This window comes from Patiria miniata, unplaced genomic scaffold (assembly GCF_015706575.1).
Source record: "Patiria miniata isolate m_02_andy unplaced genomic scaffold, ASM1570657v1 HiC_scaffold_3, whole genome shotgun sequence".
Classification (NCBI taxonomy): domain Eukaryota; kingdom Metazoa; phylum Echinodermata; class Asteroidea; order Valvatida; family Asterinidae; genus Patiria; species Patiria miniata.
The window spans coordinates 7,890,035-7,917,993 of NW_024037069.1; the positions used below are offsets into that span (position 1 = coordinate 7,890,035).

A 27,959-nucleotide genomic window follows, 5' to 3' on the forward strand; every position below is an offset into this window, starting at 1 on the left:
AAGTAATCTACCATTAATACGTAATGCCACATTTGAATCTTTTCTTCGTGATCGACACGTAAACTCTCTTTTTTTTAAAACCTATTACGCAAGAAGAAATTGCAGACATTCTTAACAACATTCCTAATGGAAAGGCCCCACCTTTGATGGCCTAAGTGCTTTTGTTATCAGACAGGCTAAGTATGTCTTAGCAAAGCCACTTGCTTGTATCTTTAATGAGTCTCTGGTTACAGGTGTTTTCCCAAATGGTCAAAAGTTAGGAAAGGTCACACCAATATATAAGAGTGGCGACAAACATAATATTGGTAATTATAGACCTAAAACAGTATTATCTACATTCTAAAAAAGTTTTTGAAAAAATAATATATTATCGTCTTATAACTTTTATAAATAAACATAACCTTTTGTCCGAATCGCAAATCGGATTCAGAGAAAAGCGATCAACTGAACTAGCAACGTCGTATGTTATTCATAAGTTGCTCAAAGCCATAGATGATGGTACATTTTTATTGGTATTTTTTGGACCTTTCCAAGGCTTTTGATACAGTTAATTGTGAAATCTTAATTTGTAAACTGGAAAAGTATGGTATTCGTGGTGTATAGCCTTAAACTGTTACTTATCTGAACAAAAAGAATTTGTTTCTTATAACTCTGTAAATTCAAACCAGCAATCTATCCACTGTGGTGTTCCCCAGGGCTCTACATTAGGTCCTCTACTATTTATTCTGTATATTAACGACATATCTTATACATCTGACATCATATCATTCTACCTGTTTGCGGATGACACAAGTTTGGTGTACAGCCATAATAATGTGGATACAGCTATTCGGATTTTTTGATATTGAACTTCAAAAAAATAGTACTTGGCTTTTAGCAAACAAATTGTGTATCAATCTGTTTAAACTAACTATATGATATTTTCTTCAAGACAACAAAAGTAAACCCAATCTGTTCCACTTGTTTTAAATGATATATTTTAAATCGTGTCACTATTATCAAATGTCTTGGTGTGTCAATGGATGAACATCTTACATGGAAAAAAACACATAAGTGATATCTAGAGCAAGATATCAAAAACGTTGGTATAGTTCTTCATTCCAAGCAACATTTTAGTTATGCTTTATAATCCTTTAGTTCTCCCATATTAAACTTTTCAGTTCGAAACTGGGGTAGTTCCTCAGCAAATTTTGACAAACTTCTGTTGTTACAAAAGCGAGCTGTTCGCATCATTTCTAATGCTGGCCACCGTGATCATACTGCTAGCTTATTTGCAAATCTAAAACTGTTACGAATTTAAGACATTTACTACTTAAATTTCGGTAAATTTATGTACACGAATAATGCATTACCTGCTTGTTTTAGCTCATATAGGCCTAGTTTACGTTATCATCAACCATACATTCACAAAATACTGGAAGTGCTCCTAGATAAAATATCCATGTTTGTTACAGTCGAACGTCCTTGTTTAAAAACAGTCTTATTCAACGTGATGTAAATTACTGGAACAGTCTTAGTGAATCTTTGAAAAAAGTCACCATCACAGACTATATTTGTCGAAAAGCTAAAAAAAAACCTTCTTGATGCATATTTATAACTGTAATGTTTAATTTATCTCGTAATGTTATGTCTTAGTACCTCTATGCACACTCATTTGCTGTTGTAGTCCTTTGTCCTGTCGGTCCTGTTGTCTGTCCCTAGGTTAGGCTTCAAAAGCATTCTTGCCTCAGCCAAACCTAAATGCTGTCCTGTGCGTAATAATTTGATATTAAACTTAACCTGTAATATTGTACGTGATGCAACACATCTGAACTAAATTTGTCTTGACATTTTCAACAAAAACTCAATATTGACTATGTTAGCAATACACCAGTTACTATGCAATGCTAATAATCTGAATTTTAAAAAATGATTAAATATGTATCCGTGTATCAAATAAATGAAATAATGATCCAAAAGCAAGATTATCTAAGTCAATTGAGTATCGAATATGAGCATTTATACAGCACTCGGTGCTTACTATATTGTCAGATCTCCTAACTCTACGACTTTTTAAAATTAGTTTTTCGCAGGAATTTACCAACTGTTTCTGGTGTTTTTTTGTAACCTATTATGTCAAGTTGTTTTTGAACATTTACTAGGCAACCATTGAGCAGCTTCCCATACCTTGCATATAAAGAACCTCTTATAAAAAAGCAAATTTCTCTCAACACCTTCGACATCAGACTGTCCTTTCACCCCCAAAATGTAAATTTTAAGGTAAACAAGATATCGTTTTAATAAAATGAGCTACATTTCATATTCATTTTGCAGAAGAATGCATATGCACGTGCCATCTTTCCACTAAGAATATAACTCCTTTACAGGCATTCCAAATATAAAATGTCAATTATGTAATGCTAGAAAAACCTGTGTACAATACGTTAAATACAATAACATTGCTATTTTTGTTTGTTCCTTCTAGTTTTATAGCGATACCGACAGTCGTTAATTTCCTGATAACTTCACCCCTTTATTATATCAATGCTTTGTGCAGCTTGCAGGAATCTGTGTAGGAATTTCCAAATCAGCAAGTTATCATTTGCAATCAAACATGTACGGCTTATTATTGTTTTATAGTTTTCACAGGAATGTATTTTACGAAGTTTAGATAATGTATATAGGACCACGTTTTAAAATGTTATTATTATAACATGTAGGCATATGCATTTCTCTTTATAAACGATTTGACAGGCATTATATTTTTCGGAAAATCCGAATTTAACTTAAGGAATACAAATATTAAGTATCTGTGAACGTGTCGTTCAGTGATGGTAAACAACAGTAATACCGAAGATTAAAATACCATTGTCCATAAACAACAATGACAATCGAAAATAAAAATGGCTTTTGGCATTGGTTTAAGACGCTCAAAAAGACGGATTTTTAGCTATTATTTTATCTTGCCACCTTCTATATATTGTAAACGGTTTCATTCCAATACACGGAGAGAAAAAGCTAAAAAGGTTAAATCTTTTTTTCGTAGGATGAAAGTGAGCAAGGAGCGTGTCCTATAGATCCATCTTGATTAGTAAAGATTTTAACATATTGGCCACTTAAAACAGACTTTTTCTTCAAACCATTTTCTTTTCGGATTTTTCTTATCGGGGAATTTGCACAGTACTTATCTAATGACAATTTTATTGACATAATCCAAGGGATCATGGGCGGCAGTCGCAAGGCTCCCGTTGGTTTCTCCGTCACTACACGGGCCGTCAGCACCAAAGGCGGTCTCCTGCTGCATCGGGACCAGATAGCTGTCGTCTGTGACACCAGGTTCTTCGCGATGTTTGATGGGTCGCTTACCAACCACACCCGCACTAGGAGCTGCTACGTAGTCACGGTCTCCCTCCAACAGTTCTTCCAGCTCGTTGGCAACTTGGACAAAGGTGCAACGTGATTTGGGGTTGTCCTGCCAGCAACGTACCATTATGCCGTAGCTGTATCAGTCAGGTAAAGTAACAAGAATCATTAGATGCTGCATGCTTGATCGTATATCAAATTGTGTTTGCATTTTTACTTGAAACCCCTGACAATACACTTTCCATTAATACTCATTACTCGAGCACATTAACCCTACATTTTTGAGAAAAATGTTCGAGAATTGAGTTTCCCTTTTTTTTATTTGAAACCCCAAACAAAACACTCTACACTGTTTCTCACAACTAGAGAGTGTTATACCTACTTTCAATTATGTAAAACGTTTGCGAGTAAAAAAGATGCATTGAGATCCCTTCACCTTCAGAAAAATTTGAGTAAAATATATAAAAAGAATCATGCATACTTTTACAGAAGTTAAAACGGCATTAGATGTGTTATTATTGAAAGGTAATGGTGACCGCTGTTTGAACATACATTTCTGGCGGGCAGTTCTTGGGAGCATCCATGCGTTGACCTCTCTTCAAGAAATCATACACATCTTGGTTGGGAATTCCTGGATACGGTTTTGCACCCTTACTGAAAATCTCCCACAGGAGCACACCGTATGACCACTGTAGAAAACCAAAGAAGACAAATATTTTTTTCAATGTAGGGACCATTCTAATGATGCCTGTTCAATTGAGCTACCGAACAGTTGACATGAGCAAGCTGGAAAGGGTAGCCAAGATTAACGAAGATTGACCAAACTACATTGTATTTGAGTCTTTATTGAACTGTTTAATGAGATCTTGTGTCAAATTGAAATAAAAACGTTTATTACTAAGTTAACTTAGAAATCAGTTCGAGGTGGGCGTCTTAAGACGAAATACTCCAGCTAATGAGGGTCAGGCGCCTTGAAAACATACCCGATGTAAATATCAATAAACTGACGTTTCATGACCGGACATCGAAGTTTATGTAGTTTCTTTTCGAAGGATAGTTCCACAGAACGCAAAGAGATGTGTTTTGCTTTCTTTTCCGTTAAGATCTTTATCTAAACATCATCTAACATTCCAATCAAAGATGGATTTAATTGCGTACCACGTCAGTCCTGGCGTTGTACACTCGACGTTCCATGGACTCGGGAGCCATCCATTTGATAGGCAGCTTAGCCTGGGCATCGCCGCTTGTGTAGTAATCCGATTCGTGCATGTCACGGGATAGTCCAAAATCCGCTATCTTCACCAGAAGATCACTGTTCACCCTAAAGAGGTTGTTAAAAGTTGATCTTACTTTGGGGTCACAGAATTGCAATACCAGTAATTCGAACTCTGGAGTTAATTCAATGAATGCATGTCCCTTGGTATCTCTGGTGCATAAAAATTATTTTTGATGAAACAGCGGACCGATTTCTCGTAACATTCAATTTGCTTTTTCTCAAACACACATAAAAAGACATGTGTAAAAGCCCCGGATGATTACAGAAGAGAGGATACACTCACATGCAATTTCTGGCCGCAAGATCTCTGTGGACAAACTTGTGCTGAGCCAAGTAACTCATACCGAGTGCGGCATGTGAGGCAAACCTCATCAGCAGAGATGTCGCCAAGGTCTTAATTGAAAGTAAAAACCTCAAATGAATAAATAAATACTACACACTCATAACAAAACACATGACATACTGTTTACGAAATGGGACAGCATTTTGTTTAATAAATCTCGTGAGTGAACTATTAATTATCAAACGTAACAACAACTACCAAAATCACCATTGAGTGAGTTCCAAACTCATGCCACTCATCACCAATTCTTTTATCAAACCTTCCTCTATTTGTTATCGACATTGATCGCTCTTGACTACATACCTGTTTCTTCTTGACCAGATATGTCTTGAGGTCACCGTTGGCCATGAAGGGTATCACCACCAAGGGGTTTTTGACCGCGTCAAAGGTCAACCCCAGAAGCCCCAGTACGTTGACATGGTCGAAGGTTTTCATGATCAGGCCTTCCTCCAGGAACTTCACCACATTTTTCGGGTCCGAGGTGTCTATACATGCAAAAGTAGGGCATTTATACGTGATAACTGGCACGCCCAACTTACATTTGGCAAAGCTACTACACAAAAACAGGAACTTGTATTTCAACTTATTTTCATCACCACAGAAATGCAATAACCCAGAGACACATTCAATTCAGTTCAAGAACATTTTACAAGCCACAATTCGCAATTCTGAATGAAAAGACTCTTTCAGCTCTTTCAATCAAGAAGCACATTGATTAATGTTTTTCGTTCCTCTTTCTCGGTATAAGGTCATCAAAACACCTCTTCTGTAACTCTTATAAGCAACAAGTATAATCAAGACCAAAATGCATACCATTCTGAAATGGGTCCTTTTTAACCGAGGAACAACTTTTCAATGCTTTGTTTTGGATCCATGATACTGTCATAGAAAACATCTCTCACAAATGGCCGACATTCTCATCACCAACCTTGCACTGTCTTTACGGCCACAATTTGATCTTCCCCTGACGTATCGTGTAGAACAGCTTTCAGTACACGCCCAAATGCACCTGTAAAATTTATTCAAGTGTTTTATACTCATCTTTGCTGATTATCTTTTGCTGGTGCGAAGACTAGCCAGATGGCAGACCAACCGTCTTACCGACCTACCGACTTACTGACAGACCGAACGACTGAGTCTAAATAATCTCCTACAGGTCGAAACGTGAAAATGTGTTTCAATCACGCCAATAACGGTTTGCACACACAGCCCCTTTATGTAGGCCTCTCCTTCTCAGGCAAAATAACAGCTTACACTTTGAACTCATGAAATGTTCATAGTTTCGTCGTACAAAGTCACTACCTTGTCCGAGAGTTTCCCCCAATTCCAGTTGGCTGAAGTCGATATGAATGTCGTCGGGAACGAAGCTGACCTTGTTGTTCAGGACAATGCGCTTTTGTTTTGGCTGAGCAGATTCCGACTGTTTCTGGGATCTATACCACCTGCGTCTTTTGACGTGGGAGTCAATTTCTGAAGAAAAAAAATACAATGTCGCATTAACAGTAAATAACGTAATATAGTGGTAAGTTTACGAGCACGTTCAGGCTTACAAATCGGCAGACAAAACAACCTTTGCATGCTATACAAGATTCACAAGTTGTCTAAAATGTTAAACGCAATCTTGGCAAAAGAGTTCTATATTTATTTTTGTTTTTGTAGAGAACTTTGTTTCATCCTGTCTACAACTTGACAATTTACAGTCAAATAAGGAGCACGCCATTTGAATTCTTTTGCCGTGTATTTTACTTTCAAAACCGGCTGCCCGTTAGCAGCCATCTTGAGATGATTTTTTTTTCAGAAGTAGATCATAATTTAATACGGAGATGTGCAGCTACGTCCTGTTTAATTTTTTTCTAAACTATCATAATTATGTTGAAAATAAAGAATTGATAAGTAGCCGTTAGACTCAAGTGATGAAGAATAAATGGATATTAAGTTTTAAAGGGTTTCAGGATGTTTACCATTTCGCCGTTTTGAGATCGAGTGATTTCAAGAGCATATTCCTAGGTAGAGTGAGATTATCCCTTTGCCGCAGTTTTGTGCACCTTATTTGGCCTTCAGGAGTGTTATATTCGAGTTAACTCAAGTCACCTCCTGCCACCAGCACTTACCGAGATGAATCGCCACTATCCTGCCCAATAGTCTTCGGTCGTGGGTGCGCTTCCTTCGCAATTGTCTGCAAAACACGAAGGTAGCAGCGAGCAGTATCGCCATGGAGAGTGGAATGACCAAACTCGGTACAAGTATAGCGACAAGTGGCACCGTACTGGGATAGACCAAATAGCCCAACCTAAATTTTAAGTTATTGTGGCGAACCTATGGAATAATACAAATGAAATGATAATCAATTCAACAACTGACATAGACTTAACCAATTCGTTAATGTCGACGCTATAATAATTACCTTTGAAGAAACAATCAACAATGAAAAAGTAGTGTTATTACGTTTTGGGGAGAACTGGCCGAATTTTGGGCGTTTTTGAACCTTTCGGATAGAGTATAACAGATGTTCAATCCGAAAAGGAAAAGGATAAACTTCCCCCTTGGGGCCGCAAAAGAAGGAACAAATCTAACAAACAAAAAAACACTTGACAGCTAACCTCCCCTACCCCCACCCTCTGATTCAAACATGGATCCGCCTCTAACTTACCCATACCACAGGCAGACCTTTCCCAGTATCTTTTCCCATGAAGTCCCCGGCTGCTGGTGCCTCATCGGGCAATTCACATACGAGTGATGTCTCACTGATCAAGTTGACGTCACAGCTCTCTTCGCCGATCGTCACCTTGATTTCTACAGCTGTGATGGCGCTGCTAATCCGCTTGCCCTGTTAAAGCATCCACAGGTAATTTAAGTTAAATACTTTTCAAGGAAATGTATTGGTATCTGCATTGGTATATTTCAGAAGAATTGAGTCTTTTCGGTTGTGACAGTTAATGTTCAACACTTGTTTTATTTCTAAATACTTGGGTCATATGGCTGTATCACACGTACGGATTTATGTCATTTTTCATGTACATGTACTCCTACATACCGTGTGAGGACCGAGGTAACAAAAAAATCACATCACATTTACATTTGCTTTTGCAATGACTGATCTGAGTTTGATATGAAGTTTTGTAGCTCAGCAAGAGTTACCAAGATAGGCCTACTGTATTTTGGTAAGATCCACTTGATTCAGGAGGAAGAGATATCAACTTAAATTTATCTTTAGTCACATATGAGAGGTGTTTCACTTTACAAAGCACTGTATAAGTGTGCTTCGTGCACGTTTACCGACAGGCCCCATATCTTTGTACAGACAGAAAAAAACAATGAAAGGATAGGCGCATAGAATAAGACACGCGTATACCAACCGTGATTGTCAAGGTTTCTCCTTCTTTTTCCTTCATACCACCTTCAAATGTGTTATACATTGGATCCACAAAGTACTCCAAGTCGACATCATTATCCTGAGACCAGGTCAACAGTTGAGTGACCCCATCCATGATGAAGCCAAAGGTCAAGTTGTCATTGCTTATGCCGAGGTCTGTTATGTTAGGAGACGGGCACCGCATCTCTGTTGCAGATTCACTTTGACATTCCTGCAAAATAAAGACCCACATCAGTCAGTTGACAATTCTGTTCAGCATTAGCTCTGGTTGACAATGGCACCCCTCTTTGTTTCTACTTCAAAACAGAAATGTGTTTAATGATGTAATGGCTGTCATTCTTTACATAGTACCCTTATTGCCTTTTTCACAATTAAAGTGGTCGTTCGCGGTAACTCAGCAATAAAGAAGATGTAAACAGTTTCCTAATTATATATGTTGGAAGAGCGGATCAAGTAGATATATTGTGATCGGTGGTTAAGTGGAAGTTGAGCAGGGATAGGACGGTATAACACATTTCTCACCTCATTTGCATTACTGACAACGATTTTACGGTTTCCACTTGTGTTTAGAAAAGTGCCAGTAACCGTCAAAGTTCGACCACCCCTGACAATTAGAAATACCGATGGCAAATACTGAAAATACATTTCATACACTGAAAGATATTGGTTGGTGTAAAGAATCAATTTAAACAATTTAGAAATGTATACGCACATGTTCACTTCAGATATTTTGAGCAAATGACATTTTGAAGTTTAGAATAAAGCGTAATATTTCACTGTTCACTCAGTTATCAGTAGTCTTCGGTGATAAGATGATTTGTAGTAGCCTGATTCTTAAAACAATCAAGCACAAATTTGGCTGCAAGCTTGCTGTCTTGAAAGCCTGCCTTACAATAGAAACATAACACTTCACAAAACTAATACCTAGACAAAAATTTCTTTTTACTCTCATTTTTTGTTCGCATGTAAAAAGTTTTAAAACACCGACATTTTCTAAGGACAATACAGTCTGTAATGGTTTACAGATAATGTGGATGATACCAATTGAAGTATATAGCCCATAGTTAAACAGATGAAGACAAAAAAATCATGTAGACTTACGAAACGATGCTTTTCAGAGGAGAGACCTCAGTAATGGTGGGATTCTCAGTGTACGTGTACATATCTGATGAGGTTCTCATGGCCCCATCAAAGGAGACTTTCACAACACCTTGATATCCGAGTTGGCCAGTAGTGGTTGTGCATTCTAGCATGAATTTAACTGGTTGGCTGAATAATTTTGTGAAGAAATAAAAAATCACAGTTAAGTTTTCTGCAGAGATGTTTACCAGGCGCGGTTCTACAGGAGGCTGGGGGAGTATTTAGGCCCCAAAAATGATGTCTAGCCCCCCCCCCCCCCAAAAAAAAATTATATTGAAAAAAAATGCCAGTAACCAATTCAGGAATTTGACGTCACATGCAACTTGTCTCCCCCCTCCAAAGAAAAAATTGAAGGGGGCATTTGTCCACCGTTTGGTAATACAGTGTGTCCGATTGTAAGACTTTACCAGCGCTCCCCATAGAAAATATGGTACGACCCCCCCCCCCCTCCCCCGGAGGCCTGATGAAAACCGTTCTAAATTTCAGCACGCCTTCTGGCAAAAATTTCAGGATCCACACATGCTAGCCCCCCAAAAATATAGGCTCTAGAACCGCGCATGGCGTAAACTTGAATTCATCTTTGTGTATGATGCTCCTTATATTAATACTGAATGGATGAATAGCAATGTCTCAAGGTAATTCGATATTGGACGAATTTAGAGCAATTCCACAGAATAGGATAAAGTCGATTTTTATAATAAAATCTATAACTAACAAAATCCCCTCCACAAAGGTGGGAAAGGAAAATCCTTTTAACTGAAGTTTGATAGAAGTCGAAATGATTTTTTGAAACTAAAGATGCACCAATGTTGGGGAGATCCCTCTTCTTCCTGAATTAATAATTATCGTACAAAACACTGTGTATTAGGAAAGAGACACAATACCCTGTTATGTTGCAAGGATAGTCGCCGATGAACGCTTCAATATCGCGTCCTGTGTTGAGGGCTGTACCATTCACACTTACTACCGTCCCACCGGCTTCTGGGCCAAGGCGGGGTTGGAAATGTGTAATAGCTGGGTCCTGTTAACAAAATACATCTTATTACAACATTTCTAGAACTGTGTTTGTCCCTCACATAATTTGCACAACAATTATATTATTGTTATATTATATCATTGTTGAAGTAAGTATTTGCTAGATAATCGTGCATAGAATCCTCGAGTATTATTGATTTTAAAAATGTTGACGTTTCAAACGTAAATCTGAGATACGTTTAAGGAAATTCACTCAAACGCCTCGGATTTTTCCAAATATCCTCAACTCAAACGTAACATTTTTGATGTCAAATTATCAACTAATTCAGCTAAAATATATCTTATCATTGCTCCAGCTGACATAATGCGGTGCCGAACTGCTAAGAAAAGAACATTCGTGAACAGACCTCATTCGTGATCATACATTCCGTGCTTACTATTTCCACAAGGAAATGTTAAAACATTTCCTTGGACGCTTGTTCCTTTTCCAAGCAGGTAGGCTACCTCAGTGGCTGAGTCAGTGTAAACGAGTATGTGCAGGACGTGACTTACTTTGAAGTTAAAGTTGACCGTTCCTGAGCTGTGTTGCATTGTACCATCTGCACCCGTGACTGTCAAAGTAACCAACTCGGCTCCTTCACTTTCTGGTTGCGTTCTGCAGCTGACTCTGAAACACAAGAGAATATGTGACATTTAAAATACATGGAATTTGAGCAAAACTCGTCAACCTCATCCACTCTGAAAACTAAAACATTTATATATACATATGTAGGCCTATTAACTAAATAATAACATTTACTTGTTAAGCAGAAAATGTCTCATTTTAGATTTTACAATGTTCCATAACATGGCACACAAGGATTGTGAATTGAGAATTTTAAAGGAAAAAAATGATCAGAAATCCAGACAATTTTTATGCCTATAAATGCTGAAAAAAACGTATTATAACTGACAGAAGACAAAATACTTCAGTTAGAAAGATTTTAAAAAAAATAATTACAAAATTCGAAAAATTGAATAGGTGACCATTAGTCAAAGCTTGAATAAAAAGGTAATGTCCTTGCATGAAGTATGATTTGACCTCACCTTGCTCCAATTTGGTAGGCTGAGCCTAATTCAGCCAGATCACAGGGCTGATCGCCAACCATCACTGACACGACATCCTCAAATCTCCGACCGATATCAGTTCCCATTACATCTATGACTGTGTTGCCTTCAATTGGCCCAGTCATGGGAAATACCTAATGCGTGATTTTGGAAACATAATAACATAACACACAAAAGCAAGTACATGTAACATGAAACAATGTATTTCAATACAACACATTACTAGTAACGATGCATTGGTAAATGCTCTTGAAAGACTAATCGTTCAGCTTGGTGGTTTATATGCATCATCCATATAGGCCTACTTTATATAGGCCCTACCTACACCTTTGCTTACGCAGTCATAAAATTCAGGGCTTTTTCATCTTGCACAAGACAAAATTTCTTCTTTTTTCATCCTGTCACAAAGTCAGGTCAAATGGATACAATATAAATGTGCTACATTAATTTGGAGGCAGTAGTCTTTGATACTTTACTTTGTGAGAACTATGAATATTAATATTCGACTGAAGAGCTTTATTACCTACCTCACTCAGAACTGGATCAGGGCAGTTCAATCCATTATCCAAAGTCACCATATTTTCACTGCAAACTTCATTCAGTTTGCAAACACCAGACTCGCTTGGCATGGCACCACACCAAACACATTCGAGCGCTGGGCGGGCTGTAACACAACGGCTGCAGTCTGGCTTCTGGACCTCACACTTGTACAACGTTACTGTTTGAAATGAGCACAATACTAGATAATCTCATATCTTTCAACTCAATATTTTAAAGACCAACTTCCAATGCAAAACTGTTGATAACAAACGAAGAAAAGCATATGAAGAGTTTATTTTAAAAACGTGATATACCCATTTAAAAAAAAAAGAAGTAATTTGCACGGTTCTGAACTTTAAAGAATATTAAACAAACATCATTTTTGTTTTGTTGTATTCTTAAATTCGATACTGACTTTGGGCAGTCAGGAGTGGGTATGACTCTTATAGGTAACAAATTGACGTTTATCACGTTTTGGAAAGAATCTCTTTTATATAAAATTTTAGACTGACGAAAGAGTAATCTCCTCAACTTATTATTAATCAGTCTTTATTCCTTACCATCAAATCCATGTATGTCATCTAGGATGTGCGCAGCACCGCTTGTGTCAGTCCATGAAACAGACAGTCTCACTTCTATCTCTGGTTCAACATTAGATAGGTAGGTGTACTGTTGAAGGCAAGCAGACAACCTCACCTTTTAATACCTGAAGCTACAAAATCAACATTGTGTAAGGCCAGTATGCAAAATAAGTGATAGCTTTCATTTTTATTAAAGAAATTAGCAATCCAAGGCTACAATACAAGTTTCAGGGTAACCTACAGCCTTCTCTTGGCATGTGATCCTATCTCCATTGCGATCTGTATTAACAGCCTGTGGCGATCCCTCAACATGTAAGTTGCACTGATAGCTAGAAATCTGCACATGCAGAAAGAAAGAGAAAGAGTATTAAACATTGTATTTTCTCCTACCAGGGGATGAATTAAGCAAAGTGGTAACTGGACTCAGCAAAATCTTGAAAATATAGGGGAATATAGACGGGGGTTAACGTTGACATCAGTTACGGATTGTCGTTGTTTGTGTTAGTTGTGTTAATAAACAAACCTCAGCTTCGTCTGGCAGGTTTGTAGTCATGACAGTGATGCTCCTCATAATGTTATTAGGAAGCAGAACTTCAGCAGTCTGGTTCAGCAGCTGAGGGCAAAACTCAGGTCCTTTGACTGCAGAAGCTGTTGGATTCTGTAGATAAACGCCAACAAACAACAAAGAATATGTCATTGCCTCCCCAAAATATACATCGTCTTCAATTTGAACTCATGATCAACAGACATCTGATAAAAATTAGCTAAATTCTAAAATAAAAATATAAGTTCAGATACTTCCACGTGTGCTTAATGGGAGGAGTACTGACAATTATATGGTGTCGTTTTCAATAACTAGTAATGCACAAAATACATATTTACCGAATAGTCGACATATAGGATTATACAATCAAGAGATTTAAGCAAAATAAAAAAATATCGGCTTAGCTCTTATATTTTCGTTCTCACGTTATCTCCAGTAATGATGATTTCATTAGCACGTGTGCATGTGGAGCTTTCATGAGTACATCTGTTCTCAAACACGCACCAATCGCAGGCCCAACGACTACCAACGCAGGATACACAGCTACGAAAACAACCGAAGAGAACTGCATTATTTTGAGATTAAACAAAATCATCAGGCAAACGTACTAGGGGAGAAAATATGCATTTAGGCAACCTTAAGAGAAACAAATTGAATTTCAAATACAACTGATTAATACTCACGAGGTGTGCGTTGAACACTCGTAGAAGTAGAAGTCGGTGTCTATGAATTGAACTGAAGTTTCAGAAGACTCGACACCCAAATCTACGTGTACTGCATCATCTTAGCAACAGATAAGAACAAAACCATCTCGTTTATGAGTTGGAACAGACAATTCGAAAATGAGCGTGTATTTATAAATTACTACGAGTTCAAATCGATTTTTGTGGGTACCAAATGTAGACATCATTTTCATGCTGACAGTTAGCACGTCAGTGTATCATATTGTACTGCCTCTGATCACGTTCCTCTGTTGTTATAATGCGATTGATTTACAAGCATCATTTTCATTCTAGAATGGATAAGAAGGAAACTACAAGTCGACTTTTCGAATGTTTGCTCTGTACATTTTTGCCCTGAATAAATTCATATGGGTGTCTCTTATTGCACTTGCCTCCTTGTGGAATGACAGGTATCCCATCACTAGGAGGTGACGTACACTCTAGTACTTCACCATTCTTCGTAGCTGGAGATTCGAATGACCCAAAATGACATTCATAACTCTGGCCTGTTCCTAGATCAGGTAACTGCTGTACAGTCAGGGTGATCTAAACGTGAAAGGAAAACAGATAAATTTAAGGACTGATATTTATTTTATTAATATTCAATGAACTCCAAGAGTTAGCTCCATTGGTCAGGGGTACTAAAGACAGAGTTGAAATAATATTTGGTGAGCTCAAATGACAGAGAATGAGCGACAGGTATAGTACGTGAAGCACGACATTCTGTATCATTCCGACGCACGATAAAATATTTTCTTAGAGAGTCACAAATTTCAGAACATAATAAAGATGGTGTGACATGAAATATACCGTTCACTGTGCGAAGCCATTCAGAGTACATAAAATAACTTGCGCACAATTTTTACTTATCACAATTAAGATGGCAAAGTGCATGGAACAATATGTGAAATTATATACAGATGAAAACCTATTTCAATTCTGGAGATCCCTGGGAAGCAAAACTAAAATTATTAGGCCCTCTATATATGTACGTCGTTTGTACGATAGGCGTCGCATTGACGTAAAATATTTTCACATACCTATCCGCCTGTCTGGATAAGTCTATAACAAATCTGCACTTTGAAGTAGGCCTAAGTGTTTAATTTCTAAAGCAGGTTTCTTTTTTTACTATAACGGATGCAATAAAGATCTCATTTAAGAACGTCTGTCTCTCACCTGTTGCTCAGTGACTGTAATTGGTAGGTTATCATAGGGAGCTACATCGGCAATATTAGTGCACTGAGCAGCATTATAGGCCAACCATCGAGTAGAAACATCAGGTGATGGACAGTCTGAATATCTCGTACATCTAAAGAGGAATGCAATGTTATCATGACCAGGGTAGCTTGGTAGTCGACAGTGACCAAAGCAAAAACCAAAATTGAAAAACATGAAATGTCCTACTTTCCAGATTTCATTGAGAAACATCAGTAGGTCATCACTGAATTAGATGGATCATGCGAAATTTGTTTCTCATACAAATAATTACAACTTCGGACAACCGCAGCTCATCGAACTCTGTATTAGTCATGTAAATAAACTGGAAGTTATTTCAGGGACACGATCAACAACTAAACTGACCAACTAAAGGAGCTCGCCCAATAAATGACTTCCCTTCCAGAGTGCACAAAAGCTTATTATTGACGTATACAGGGTGACCAAAAAAAATGCAACCCAAAAGCATTGCCTTTACAAAGAAAAGATTGGATTTTTATGTTCTGGGTATCAGATTAAAGCTGAGAGCTATTTCTTTTAAATACCGAAACAATCATGAAAATAGCACTTTGGGTTGCTGAGTAAATACCAATTATGTAAAAGTGGTCATTTTTCATCCTGTACACAAAAAAATTACCACAGTAAGGGATTTTCACTGTACCGTTTTGTGCATGTGCTAATCCTTACAAACAACACGGCACTTAATATGACAAGAGAACAAATGAATTTGATGGAAATAGCTTTTATTTTCCACCTGAACAGGTATCTCATCCTTTTTATTATCTCAGTCATATTTTAAACCTTTTCAGCATCATAAATATGTCCAAATATTAATGACATGAACAAATGAAGGATAATTGCATAGTAGGCTTACAGTAAAATGTTTCACTGTTTAAAGTATTATGAAAAAAAATTACTTCTTTTACATAATTGGCATTTTCTCAACAACCCAAACTGATATTTTCATGATTTTTTCAGTATTTGAAAGACAACGCTCTCAGCTTTAATCTAATACCCAAAACATAAAAATCCACCAATCCTATTTTTTAAAAGCAAATGTTTTAGAGTTGTATTTTTTGGGGGTCACCCTGTACTTCATTAATATAGAATGGACAGTTTGCGGTAACACCATGTACATGTCTTTTGAGTTGTGTGGTTCTGAGAACCAGTTGTTTTGACTCGACCTTTCGAAACAGTGTGCTCTGTCCGTTTTCAGGAGACTGCCGGACTCTTATTGGTGTAGTTGTTTTAGTAGTTGATGCTCGGACCATTACAATGATACATCATGAAAGATACATTTCCATAAATGTTGCACTCCGTCTAAGTGGTGATAGACTACCGTTCTTACAACTTCTTTAATTACCCATCAGTTTACTCTGGTGGCATCCCGTGTGACTGACCTTCGTTCCAGAGTGCACCATCCACAATATGGGTCTCCATCATTCCCTGCATCAGTCCCAATACACGTTTCGCATGTAGTGTATTGGCCACAATTCTCAACGCGAAGCTTCACCAACTTAAGTGAAAAACATATTGTAACTTTTTTAACGATCTTAATGTTGAGAGAAAAAAGGAATTTGATTTCAGCGGAAAAGTTTGTTTTTTTTTTCCTTTCAATCTTGAATCTGGTTTTCAGTTTACGAAGCAAAAAAAGGTAATGTTTAATATGTTCATTTGGCCAAATTGCTATGCTCTTAGTTGTTAAGGCCTAAATAATAGTACATAACCTCATGGTGTCTATGGGTTTTCATAAATGACTGAAACTCTAGTTGCTGTAAAATGAAATGTGCTTGTCAACTTAGCTTTTCCCCTGCAAAGTCTGTCTTCTTTTCTGCTAATACGCAGCCCACTAGCGACGCTAAATGGAGCAGAGAAAGTAATTATTCAGAATAATAGCAGTTCTCCGTGGCATGTAAGAGGTATGTGCTTACCTTTTGTTCCGTCAAGAGAAAAAGTACTCGTGTTGTTTCATTAACCTTGACATCTGGCAGAACTGGACTGGTATCAATGCCGCTAATGCGTTCATACAGTCGGCTGGCAGTGCTACTTTCCATATGATTCTAATGACAAGATGACACATAGGACCTTAAGGCATCTTGTGATGTAAGTACATATTAACCTGTAGGTCGATAACCCATAGCAAGGCCACTTTGGCCAGTGTTGGGATTCTAGGAAGAATAAGGTGGGTGGTAGAGGACATATGTTGTGGTCAATAAATATCCAAGTTAAGGATGTGGTTTTACCCTCAAGAAGAGTTGGAAAACTCCTTCAAGGAGAACTTGTGGTCACACCTCCACTGAGGGTGGGGCTGACAATTAACAATGGTTTAGGGACAAATAAAATGTAAGGAAGGAAATTGAATTGGTTAATCTTGATTGAAGCACCAGAAAGTGCACAACTTTTTGTATAGCTCCAGAATATGAGAATGTAGCAATAAATAGATTAGCTCCAGAGTATAGCAAGAAGTTGTCCAGTGTGAGTTTCTGATGTAGAGAACTTTAAGTATAATCGATGTTCACCGAGGTGGACAACGTAACATGGTGGCAGCGGTAAACAGCGGTGACGAGAATCAGCGTACCACAAGACAAGAGAACAATATCCCCATCCTTTGATGTGGGGATGATTCCAACTCCAACAACTTGTAACACTGTCAGTTACGGGGCAGTTACTACCGGTACAGCTCCAACAGAACTGTACGAGTGATCAAGAAAGGCAGGAGAAACCAGACGAGTGAGTTAGCCAAACCAGTCCTACCAGAGGATGAAGACAACCTGCGAGATGGCATCATTGCAGTAGAGGACCGGTTCATGGTGAGAGGAGACAGGGAGCTAGGACGGGACGTGTGGAGCGCCAGTGACGATCCAGACGGAGCAGCGTGCCGTGACGATGACGTTGTGGTGCTAGAGGACGGATGACGCAAGGGATGCACCGATGTGGACCACTGCAAGGGTGTGGTAAGTACATTGTGTAGGGTATATATGAGAACACGTATCCACTGAATTCGAGATACATGTACCGGTATTGTGTGTAAATGTACTGAGTATATTGGTAAAGTAGTAGTAATATTTTCAGTTGGTTATTCTCATATTATTGTGTAAATCACATAAGTACAGTAAATTGCAGTTGATGGTCTTTAGCATGCCCCAGCTTCGTTCATCCTCAAAGTCTTCTACAATCATGCCAATGGATAACGATCACAGTAATGAAACCCCCAGTGACCAACAACACACTGGGGCCAGTTCAAGTATGAGTGAAGGTCAAGTTAACACAAGTCCAATGTTGCCCAGCGGTAACACACCAGAAGGTGTTCCGGAGGGTCTACCACAAGAAATGTGGATTGAATATCTCAGAATACAATCTAATGAAAGGATACAAATGAAACAAATGGAATTGGCACAGGTACAAATGCAATCTCCCAATCCCGCACCAGTGTTCCAGGGACATTGTGGGTCAGACAAAATTAAAGTCCCAAAGTTGAGAGAGTCAGATGACATAGATGTTTATCTCAAGGCATTTGAAAATCTTGCAGAAATGAATGGCTGGCCTGAGGGTCAATGGTCAGCCAGGTTAGTGCCTGAGTTGACAGGCAAAGCCAGGGAGGCATATGCATCACTCCCGGTAGATGAGGCTAAGGTTTATACAATTCTTAAGAGAGCCATTCTAGATCGCTATGAGATTAGGGCTGAAACATACCGGACCACATTTCGCCAACGTGTGCGTAAAGGTACAGAATCGGTTCGAGATTGGATTCATGAATTACCCCATCAGTTTGACAATTGGCTACAATTTGCCGACATTGATCATTGTAACCCATCAGAGATTTGCGATCTCATGATCATGGAACAGGCCATGAATAAATTGCCGTATGACCTCAAAATACATCTAAAGGACAAAAATCCCCGTCCTTGTAAGGAACTTGCCGATATGGCAGATGCATATGTGGCAAATAGAGGGGGGTCTGACTACTGGCGTAAAGTAGATTTGCAGAAAGGGAACTGGAAATCTAGAACTAGTAACAAACCTAATTTCTTAGGTAGTAAGAGTAACAGCTACTCTGAAAACCTTTCAGTAGATAGTAGCAAGGCTCGTCATGAACAGGAGGGACAGGGTGATAGTAGTAGTGTGTTCGTAGGCACTAGGAATAAGGTGCAAGACAGTAATGACCGTGGTAATGGTAGGTCCAAACTGTACATACCGGTGAGTGAAAGGCAGTGTTATCACTGTCATGAGTATGGACATATCAGTCCATTTTGCCCTTTAAAGTCACAAGTTGGACAAGGCAGTAGTAGTAAAAGTACCAGTAGTAATCAGGCACGTGCCGAGGCAGTGCCTAAGGCAGACAAGGGTACGTCTAGTCAAAGTAAATCACACAACAAGGGTCCCAATCCTAAATCTGTTAACAGGTGTGAAGTAAGTGTAGAACACGAGTTACACGCAGTACAAATTGACCCTGCGGAAACACTGTTAGAAAAGTGTATGATTGCAGGGACAGTAGAAGGTAAACAAGTACGAATCTTAAGAGACTCGGCTTGCACTCAAACCGCAGTGAATGCAAAATTAGTTCCTCCTGGGTGTTATCTGCCAGGTAGGCACGTCACTCTCCGTGGAGTAGGGGGCCATGTGACTGTACCGTTGGCATTAGTTAAACTGCATTGTGCAGTAGTTTCAGGACAAGTTGTAGTGGCAGCTCTAGAAGGACTAGACAGGGACGTCTTATTAGGGCACGATCTTGATAAAACATGTGGAGAAATTCTTGCCAAAGAAATGTGTATTTTAACACGAGCACAGGCCAGTGGCGTCACCAGACTTTTCAGTCTGGGGGGGGGCACAGGGGGGGCACCAGCATTTGATGGGGGGCACTTAGGTGGATACGGATCGCCGTCCTGGGGGAGGGGTCTAAGGGGAGGGGGTGCCCCCCTCCCGAAAATTTTCGCATACGGAGGATGGGCTAGATGCAAAATGGTGCCACATTTGATGCTAAATTCGATCTGAAGATATCTCCAGAAATTGCTATTTAACCAACTCAGATGATGGGAGTTGAATATAACAAAATATATATATATTTTTTTACCAACCCAAATCTCAGATGGGGGGGCACTCGGGGGGGCACTAGGTTTTCCAGGGGGGGGGGGCACGTGCACCCCCCTGACCCCCCCCCCCCCCCCTTGGCGACGCCACTGGCACAGGCAAAGACAGAATTAGATGATTATGTACAAGGAGAATGTGACTTGCTATCAGAGGAAAACGTAGCAGTGCAGTTACAGTCCTCAGAAAAGGAAAGTAACGTACGTGAAAATAGTGTCAGGCCAGCTGTACACCAACAGCATAGTGATAAATCAAACAGTGAAATGGGTAGCAGTGCTAGTGAGGTGCAGGTTGACACAGTTAGTGTGCGTAGGGTCATGGATGAACCCACAACAGGTAGTAGTGGTAGTACATGTAGTACCAAGGACGTATCCCAGGAAGAGGTCACTAACCTCAGTGATGGAAATGGGAAAGTGGATCATCTGCAAACGGGTTTGCAGATCGACAGAAAAACATTGGTGAACTTGCAGCAATGTGATGAGAGTTTGAATGGAATAAGGGATAGGTTAGTTCCCAAAGATCACATTGACGCCCACAGGGTGTGTTTTTATGACAATGATGGCCTTATTATGCGTAAATGGGAAAGAAAGAATGCTACATGTACTAGTAATGATCCAGTGAACGCATTGATGCAGAATGATGCCGTACATCAGATCGTACTTCCGCAGCATTGCAGGTTAGGAGTACTCAAGTTAGCACATGACGCACTGCTTGCAGGCCATTTGGGTGTATCCAAAACCAAAGACAGAGTGCTTGCACATTTTTACTGGCCAGGGATATTCAAGCAGGTTGCAGATTATTGCCGTACTTGCGATGTCTGCCAATTTCTAGACAAGGGTAAAAGTCCCCGTAAACATCCATTGTGCCCTCTGCCTATAATTCAGACACCATTCAAGAGGATAGGGATTGATATTGTAGGTCCCTTCAACAGATCAGTCAGGAGAAATAAGTACTTGCTGACTATTTGTGACTATGCTACGCGATATCCCGAGGCTATCCCATTGCCAAATATCAGAGCAGATACAGTGGCGCATGCGTTGATCGAAGTATTTACGAGAGTGGGGTTGCCAAAAGAAATTGTGCATGACCAAGGGACAAACTTTATGTCCAATATTATGGCATCTCTGTGTAAAACCCTGGGCATACAACAAATTCCCACTACACCCTATCACCCACAAACAAATGGGTTGACTGAGCGTTTCCATGGAACACTTAAAAATATGATGAAATCGTTTGGAGAAACACAGATGAAGAAGTGGGATGAGTATATTTCACCATTTCTTTTTGCATACAGAGAAGTGCCAAGCCAAGCTACTGGCTATTCCCCCTTTGAGTTATTGTATGGGAGAAAAGTAAGAGGCCCGTTAACATTGATCAGTGAGCAGTGGATTACTGACGATGAGGTGGCCCCAGATGTGGTTCAGTACATGATAGATATCAGACATAAGATGGACACTTTGATGAGTGAGGCCGCTGAAAATATGGCCAAATCCCAAAGCAAAATGAAGGAGTACTATGATCGAAACTCTGCTCCCCGTACATTTGATCCAGGTGACAAAGTACTGCTCTTCCTACCTTTGGGTAACTCAAAACTTGATAGTAAATGGCAGGGCCCCTACGTTATTACACGTAAGATAAACTCTGTTAATTACGAAGTAACCTTGCCAAACAAGAGAAAGTCCAAACGGATAATCCATGTAAACATGATGAAGCTGTGGTATGATAAGGATCATGAGCAACGCATGGCAGAATGCCATTATGTTATTGCAGATGTAGACTCATTTTCCGTTAATGATAACAATGATGATATGGTCACTCCTGTAGAAAACATGGATGCAAACATAGATATAGGGTTGAATTAGCATCAAACTCAGACTTGGGAAGATGTAGCAGTGTCCGATTCATTGACAAATGCCCAAAGTCAAGAGATGAGTAACTTGCTGTATTCATTCAGTGCGGTGTTTTCCGATGTGCCAGGGAGAACCCATTTAGTGAAGCATGAAATTAAGACGGAGGGAAAACAACCCATACGGCAAAGGGCTTACCGTACTCCTCATGCTTTAAGACAGAAAGTTCAAGATGAACTACAGAGTATGCTAGACATGGGTATCATTGAACCTATTACAAGTTCATATGCATCGCCAATTATTGCTCTGCGCAAGTCTCATGACCAAATCAGAGTTGTTACTGATTTCAGAACTCTGAACAAAATTACGGAAATTGATCCGTATGTCATACCTAGGATTGATGACATATTAGATGAGGTAGCAAAAGCCAAGTACATTTCTACCCTTGATCTGACTAAAGGATTTTATCAGGTCCCTTTAGATCCACAGACCAAAGAAAAGTCAGCGTTCATTACGCCCTTTGGTCAATACTGCTACAATGTACTGCCCTTTGGCATGCAAAACAGCAGTAGTACATTTCAGAGATTAATGGATGAAGTCCTAAATGGTTGTCATGGTTATGCTCAAGCATACATTGACGACATATGTATCTACAGTGAAACGTGGGCAGAGCACATGGTTCATGTGAAAGATGTATTGAGCAGACTAGCACGGACAGGTTTAACAGCCAAGCCAATTAAGTGTAAAGTAGCTTATTCTCAGGTCTCATTCTTGGGTCATACTATTGGTGAAGGTGTGATACAACCAATGACAGATAAGCTGGAGGCAGTGGCAGACTTTCCGAGGCCCTTGACAAAAAAACAAGTCAGGGCATTTCTGGGCCTGTCTGGGTATTACAGAAAGTTTGTACCCCATTATGCCACAATAGCAGCCCCATTGGTGGAGCTCACAAAGAAGAGTGCTGCCAACACAGTTGTATGGAATGAGATGTGTGAAAGAGCATTTTGTGCCTTGAAAGAAAAACTGACTAGCCCACCACTCCTGCGTGCACCAGACTTTTCCAAGCAATTTGTACTCCAAACAGATGCTTCTAATTATGGTTTGGGTGCGGTACTCACTCAGTGCGAAGACACGGATATTGAGTATCCCATTGCATATCTCAGTAGAAAAATGCTTGCAAGAGAGCAGAATTATTCTGTGCCAGAAAAGGAGTGTTTGGCTATTGTTTGGGCCGTTGCCAAGTTAAAGTACTACCTGTATGGCCAGCAGTTTACAGTGCTCACTGATCACAGAGCCCTGAAATGGCTAGACAGTTTCAGAACCAGTAACAACAGGTTACTTCGATGGTCGATGCTGTTACAGGAATATACATTCACTGTGCAGTACAGAAAAGGCATTGCTAATGCCAATGCAGATGGTCTCAGTCGTGCATAAATTCAGACTAATTTGTAGAGAATAAGTAACCTTGAGTATCATATTTCGCACGTTTGTTTCTAGAAATCACTGTAGAAAATGATATGTTTCTACAACTCAGTATATTTAATGTTTAACTTTAGATTTAGTAAGTGCATGAGTGAAACTTTAATTTAGTTTAACTGTTTACTTGGAATTTTCAGTATAAGTGGAAATTCTATTTATTATCAATTTATACGTGTACGTGTATCTCACAAATCCTTGTTGGACGTTGTTTTATTTGTGCTTGAATAATAAGCATTTGGATGTGTTCTCATATATTCCTTGAAACAATAACTTACTGCACCCAATCCAGCTCAGTGTACTGCAGGATGGAGGACTACCCTACTGACGTTGCATTGGATGTTGCTGAATGGACACTTTTGAATTATAATCAGTATGCTTAAAATTGCTTTTGACCACTAATAATTTTACTAATGATAACAAGTTTTTAATTGATGTATGTTTAGTTTCTGTATTTTTCAACAGAGTAATTTTGCTTGTTTGCAAGACTGACACAGTGTTCTCTAGGGGAGGGGGCATGTGATGTAAGTACATATTAACCTGTAGGTCGATAACCCATAGCAAGGCCACTTTGGCCAGTGTTGGGATTCTAGGAAGAATAAGGTGGGTGGTAGAGGACATATGTTGTGGTCAATAAATATCCAAGTTAAGGATGTGGTTTTACCCTCAAGAAGAGTTGGAAAACTCCTTCAAGGAGAACTTGTGGTCACACCTCCACTGAGCGTGGGGCTGACATCTAACAATGGTTTAGGGACATATAAAATGTAAGGAAGGAAATTGAATTGGTTAATCTTGATTGAAGCACCAGAAAGTGCACAACTTTTTGTATAGCTCCAGAATATGAGAATGTAGCAATAAATAGATTAGCTCCAGAGTATAGCAAGAAGTTGTCCAGTGTGAGTTTCTGATGTAGAGAACTTTAAGTATAATCGATGTTCACCGAGGTGGACAACGTAACACATCTGTTTACACCTAGATGTACATAGTTAAGAAATTTTGACATGGATTTGTGGATATTAACATATGGTCAACCCGGCATGCACTGATTGCCTTGAGTGTATGCTTAAGCAGCGTCGTTCATGCAAGCCAATTTGGTAAGAGAGACCAAAAATATAGCTTATTATTTCTCCTTTGAAAAAAATACTTACTTTCGAGAATTAATGCGTCGTGCTAAAAACTAAAGTCTCGAGTGCAAGGGGTGTGAACGAAATGGTTTGAAATAAAACTGTTGCTACACATTCCAATTTAGGCTCTACGACGACTTCAGCCACACATTTAAATCGATTAGGGATAATTTACCTTGAGTAGATCTCCTCTCGATGTCCCGATTAAAGCGATGGTGTGGTTGACTTCTACTGTGGTTATGATAGATGACATGAGAGTACCAGGCAGCTCTAGAATTGCCGTGGATGGAACGGGGGCTATGCCCTTGGCGTACTTGAATAATGGCGTTTGAGATGCATCAGGGGTCACGGGTATGCAGAAATAGCGATCCAGAATGGGAATCTTTAACGAAAGTAAAAACAAGAAATATGTTTTAACAGTTTAAGCAATATCGTGGTTCGGCAGTGGTCATTATCAAGACACATGAATCCAGGAAGTTCAAGGAGAGTCGTTGATGAAACGAGAATTTCAATTCAATTCAATTTAAGGGTTTTATTATCGATTCGTCGCAGCCCAAAGGCTGAATTGTGGACGATATACAGTTACAAATAAAAATGTAACAAAACATTTGAATTGCTTCATACAAAAAATGCATCGCCATAACAAATTAATAGCTATAAATAAATAAATAAGATGTCAAATAGTATAGCAATATAAGGACACAGATATATATTTTATCTTCTAAGTAAACATCAAATCAACATTCGTGCTGATGAAATTACGGTTGTTAATAAAATAAGCTCTATTGAAAATAGACATTTCATTTTGTATGTTATTACAACATGTATAACAAATTATCATACCAATCCTAGTAGGAAAAAAGAATGAGTGCTTTAGCGTGTTTATACAACCACATTGATGCATCAGCCAGGGGACTACAAAGAAAGTTACCTTGTTTTTACCATCATCTATGGTTCAATTACCTATAGTTTGCACCATTATTGCAGAAAGAAACAGTTTGAACCGTTCAGCCTTGAAATGAAGTGGAGAAGCAGGACAGAGGGCTTGACTTTACACGACAGGTTTGCTATGCATTTGGGGGGGAGCATATACAGAAAAGCAATGGCAAAGAAGCGCACACTGAACCTGGTCCCCATCTGGAAAGATGGAGGCGTCTATATATTGTCAAAATGTTACATTTTATCCTTTTTACCATCATTTTGCAGTTTCTCCTCTTCGCTATTCTATATATTCCCGCTCGTTGTTGTGAAATAGCAGCATATTTTGCACGTAGGCTATAGTGCTTGTTTTACGATGACTAAGATGACACATTTTATTTTAGGTTAGGCAACCTGTGCATTAGGGTTGAGTTGGTTAATTGGGTTGGATTGGGTTTACGCCACAAAAGTACAGGTAACGCACCTTTTGATTCGCAAGCGTGCAATTTACAGATGTATACCTTTTGCTCTTCAAAATGTGGATGTTGTTTAGTTTGAATATTTTTTTCATTTCATTTTATGCATTTTAGGTTAGGCAACCTGTGCATTTGGGTTGGGTTAATGTAAGTCGGGTTGGACTTACGCCACAAAAGTACAGGTAATCTGCCTTTTTATTCGAAGGCGTGCAATTTACAGATGTATACCTTTTGCTCTTCAGAAAGTGGATTTTGTTTAGTTTGTATATTTTTTCATTTCATTTTTATGCACAAATAACCCGCTCTGCGAGAGTTGAATTGTTGTCTGGCAGCCAAAAATTCGAAATTTGTGAAGAAATAATTCAATAACTAAACGCTGGTGGATTTTTGAGTAAATTGTCTCATTTAAAAGTGAATAAATGTTATATTGCTGGGCAAATGGAAATTACAAAAAAATTTCGAGGTGTAACTCGAAAACAGCACGGGGAATTCCTCTTTGAATCTTATTAGAGAAATGACAACATCATTTTAAATACGCTTCTGTACTCACCCCGAAACTACTGCAAAAAGAACGATCCAAATAGTCAACAGAGTACGTATTTCCATCCTGAATACATCCCCGCACTGCTTCTTTGAAGGCATCCAAGATATCCGCCATCCTGTACACACACAATGCTGAGTGATCGATGGGTACATCACTGGTACCCGGAGCTCCTTGGTTCCTGGCAAACACAGCATACAGCACCTGCTCGTCTGCATGGAGACCCAATGATGCCGCTAGATCAGGTCCTGCTGGTCCAAAGTGAGCTGCTTGCACCAAGCTGTACACACTGCCATCTGATCCAATGCACTGTAGGGTAATTTCTGTGTAAGCGTCTAGGTTTGGACCGCCTTGACAGACTCTGTTCATCTTAGAAACAAACTGGGCAGAATTCAAATCCTCCTTCTGGAAGGCTACGAAGTATGTAAACCCTTCGAAGTCAAATGCTTCAACATAATTAATAACAAACCTTGTTGATCTTGCAACAGCACTGAAAAGGATGGCATTGGTGATCTCGGGTGCTGATAAAAAGGGATTGTTTGGAAGCTTCTTTATTGATATTGCTTGAAAGCGTCCTGCCGAGCCAACATTTTCCCCAGTATATGTTACAGCCACATACAGCATGTCTTCTGTACCTCTTCCTGGAGCAATCAGACTAACAGTAGATGCGTCCTCAAACCCAGCAACGTAAAGAACAGATTCCATCATCAAGTTCCTAATATCCTGTAACTGTCGTAACTGACAAATACCATCATACACACCACCACAGGTTATCAAACTGTTTGGCCGAGTACTGTCAACTACCAGTATCTTGTTGTAGTTGTTTGTAAGGTGACAGGGCATCACACTATCTGGCCTACTGTCATCACAGGTTGTAACATTCTGTTTCTCTTCCAAACTACTGTCCAACCTGTACAACCAATTGACAGCCCCAACATACACATCGCCATGGTCACTCAAGGCAAAATGGTTGAACTTTGATGCCCGTCTTTCGTTTTCACCCAAGATATCAGGATTGTCAAAGCTGGCCAACTCATAGTCTGACAGGTCTCCGTGCCACTCAGCTGATGTGGTTAAAACGTTTACGCAGATGACGCTCCAAGACAGAGCAATTGCCCACAAGAGGGCGGAGTGTCTCCGACAAGACTCCATGATCTTCAGTTCACGGAGGAAGTTTGAGACGGCAATACAACGTTTTGTACAATGCAGTGTGTCTTAGAGAAAAGTCTATGGCCACAGACTGTAAAAAAATAGATAAATAAAAATTACCAAGGTTTACAGTACTGTAAGGGAATCCATACAATGAAAAGATTTACAGATAAAGGATGGTTCTC

At 39.2% G+C, this 27,959-nt stretch overlaps 1 protein-coding gene across 1 annotated transcript; it reads right to left on the reverse strand.

The window, feature by feature from the left end:
* Positions 1–3,163: 3,163 nt before the first annotated feature.
* LOC119736409 (plexin-A4-like) lies at positions 3,164–27,856 on the reverse strand. The gene is made up of 27 exons (XM_038210427.1): positions 26,635–27,856; positions 24,866–25,072; positions 17,090–17,218; positions 16,559–16,674; positions 15,120–15,252; positions 14,336–14,489; positions 13,905–14,004; positions 13,647–13,764; positions 13,201–13,335; positions 12,919–13,014; positions 12,657–12,765; positions 12,084–12,274; positions 11,536–11,690; positions 11,002–11,116; positions 10,359–10,495; positions 9,436–9,603; positions 8,857–8,938; positions 8,318–8,545; positions 7,612–7,788; positions 7,073–7,277; positions 6,264–6,431; positions 5,890–5,970; positions 5,265–5,446; positions 4,902–5,011; positions 4,501–4,663; positions 3,895–4,031; positions 3,164–3,479 (listed from the first exon to the last, which is right to left on the reverse strand). Exons 1-27 carry the CDS (start codon positions 27,775–27,777, stop codon positions 3,164–3,166), a joined length of 5,055 nt encoding a protein of 1,684 aa, XP_038066355.1. The 5' UTR covers positions 27,778–27,856.
* Positions 27,857–27,959: the final 103 nt, after the last annotated feature.

Bases quoted from the DNA above. Each gene is read 5' to 3' on its own strand.
- LOC119736409 (XM_038210427.1), bottom strand. From the start codon at position 27,777: ATGGAGTCTTGTCGGAGACACTCCGCCCTCTTGTGGGCAATTGCTCTG. The intron at 13,336-13,646 runs GTGAGAACGAAA...GTTTATCTACAG, and splicing joins TCATCATTACTGGAGATAAC to AATCCAACAGCTTCTGCAGT. The intron at 12,275-12,656 runs GTAAGGAATAAA...CATTTCAAACAG, and splicing joins TGACATACATGGATTTGATG to TAACGTTGTACAAGTGTGAG.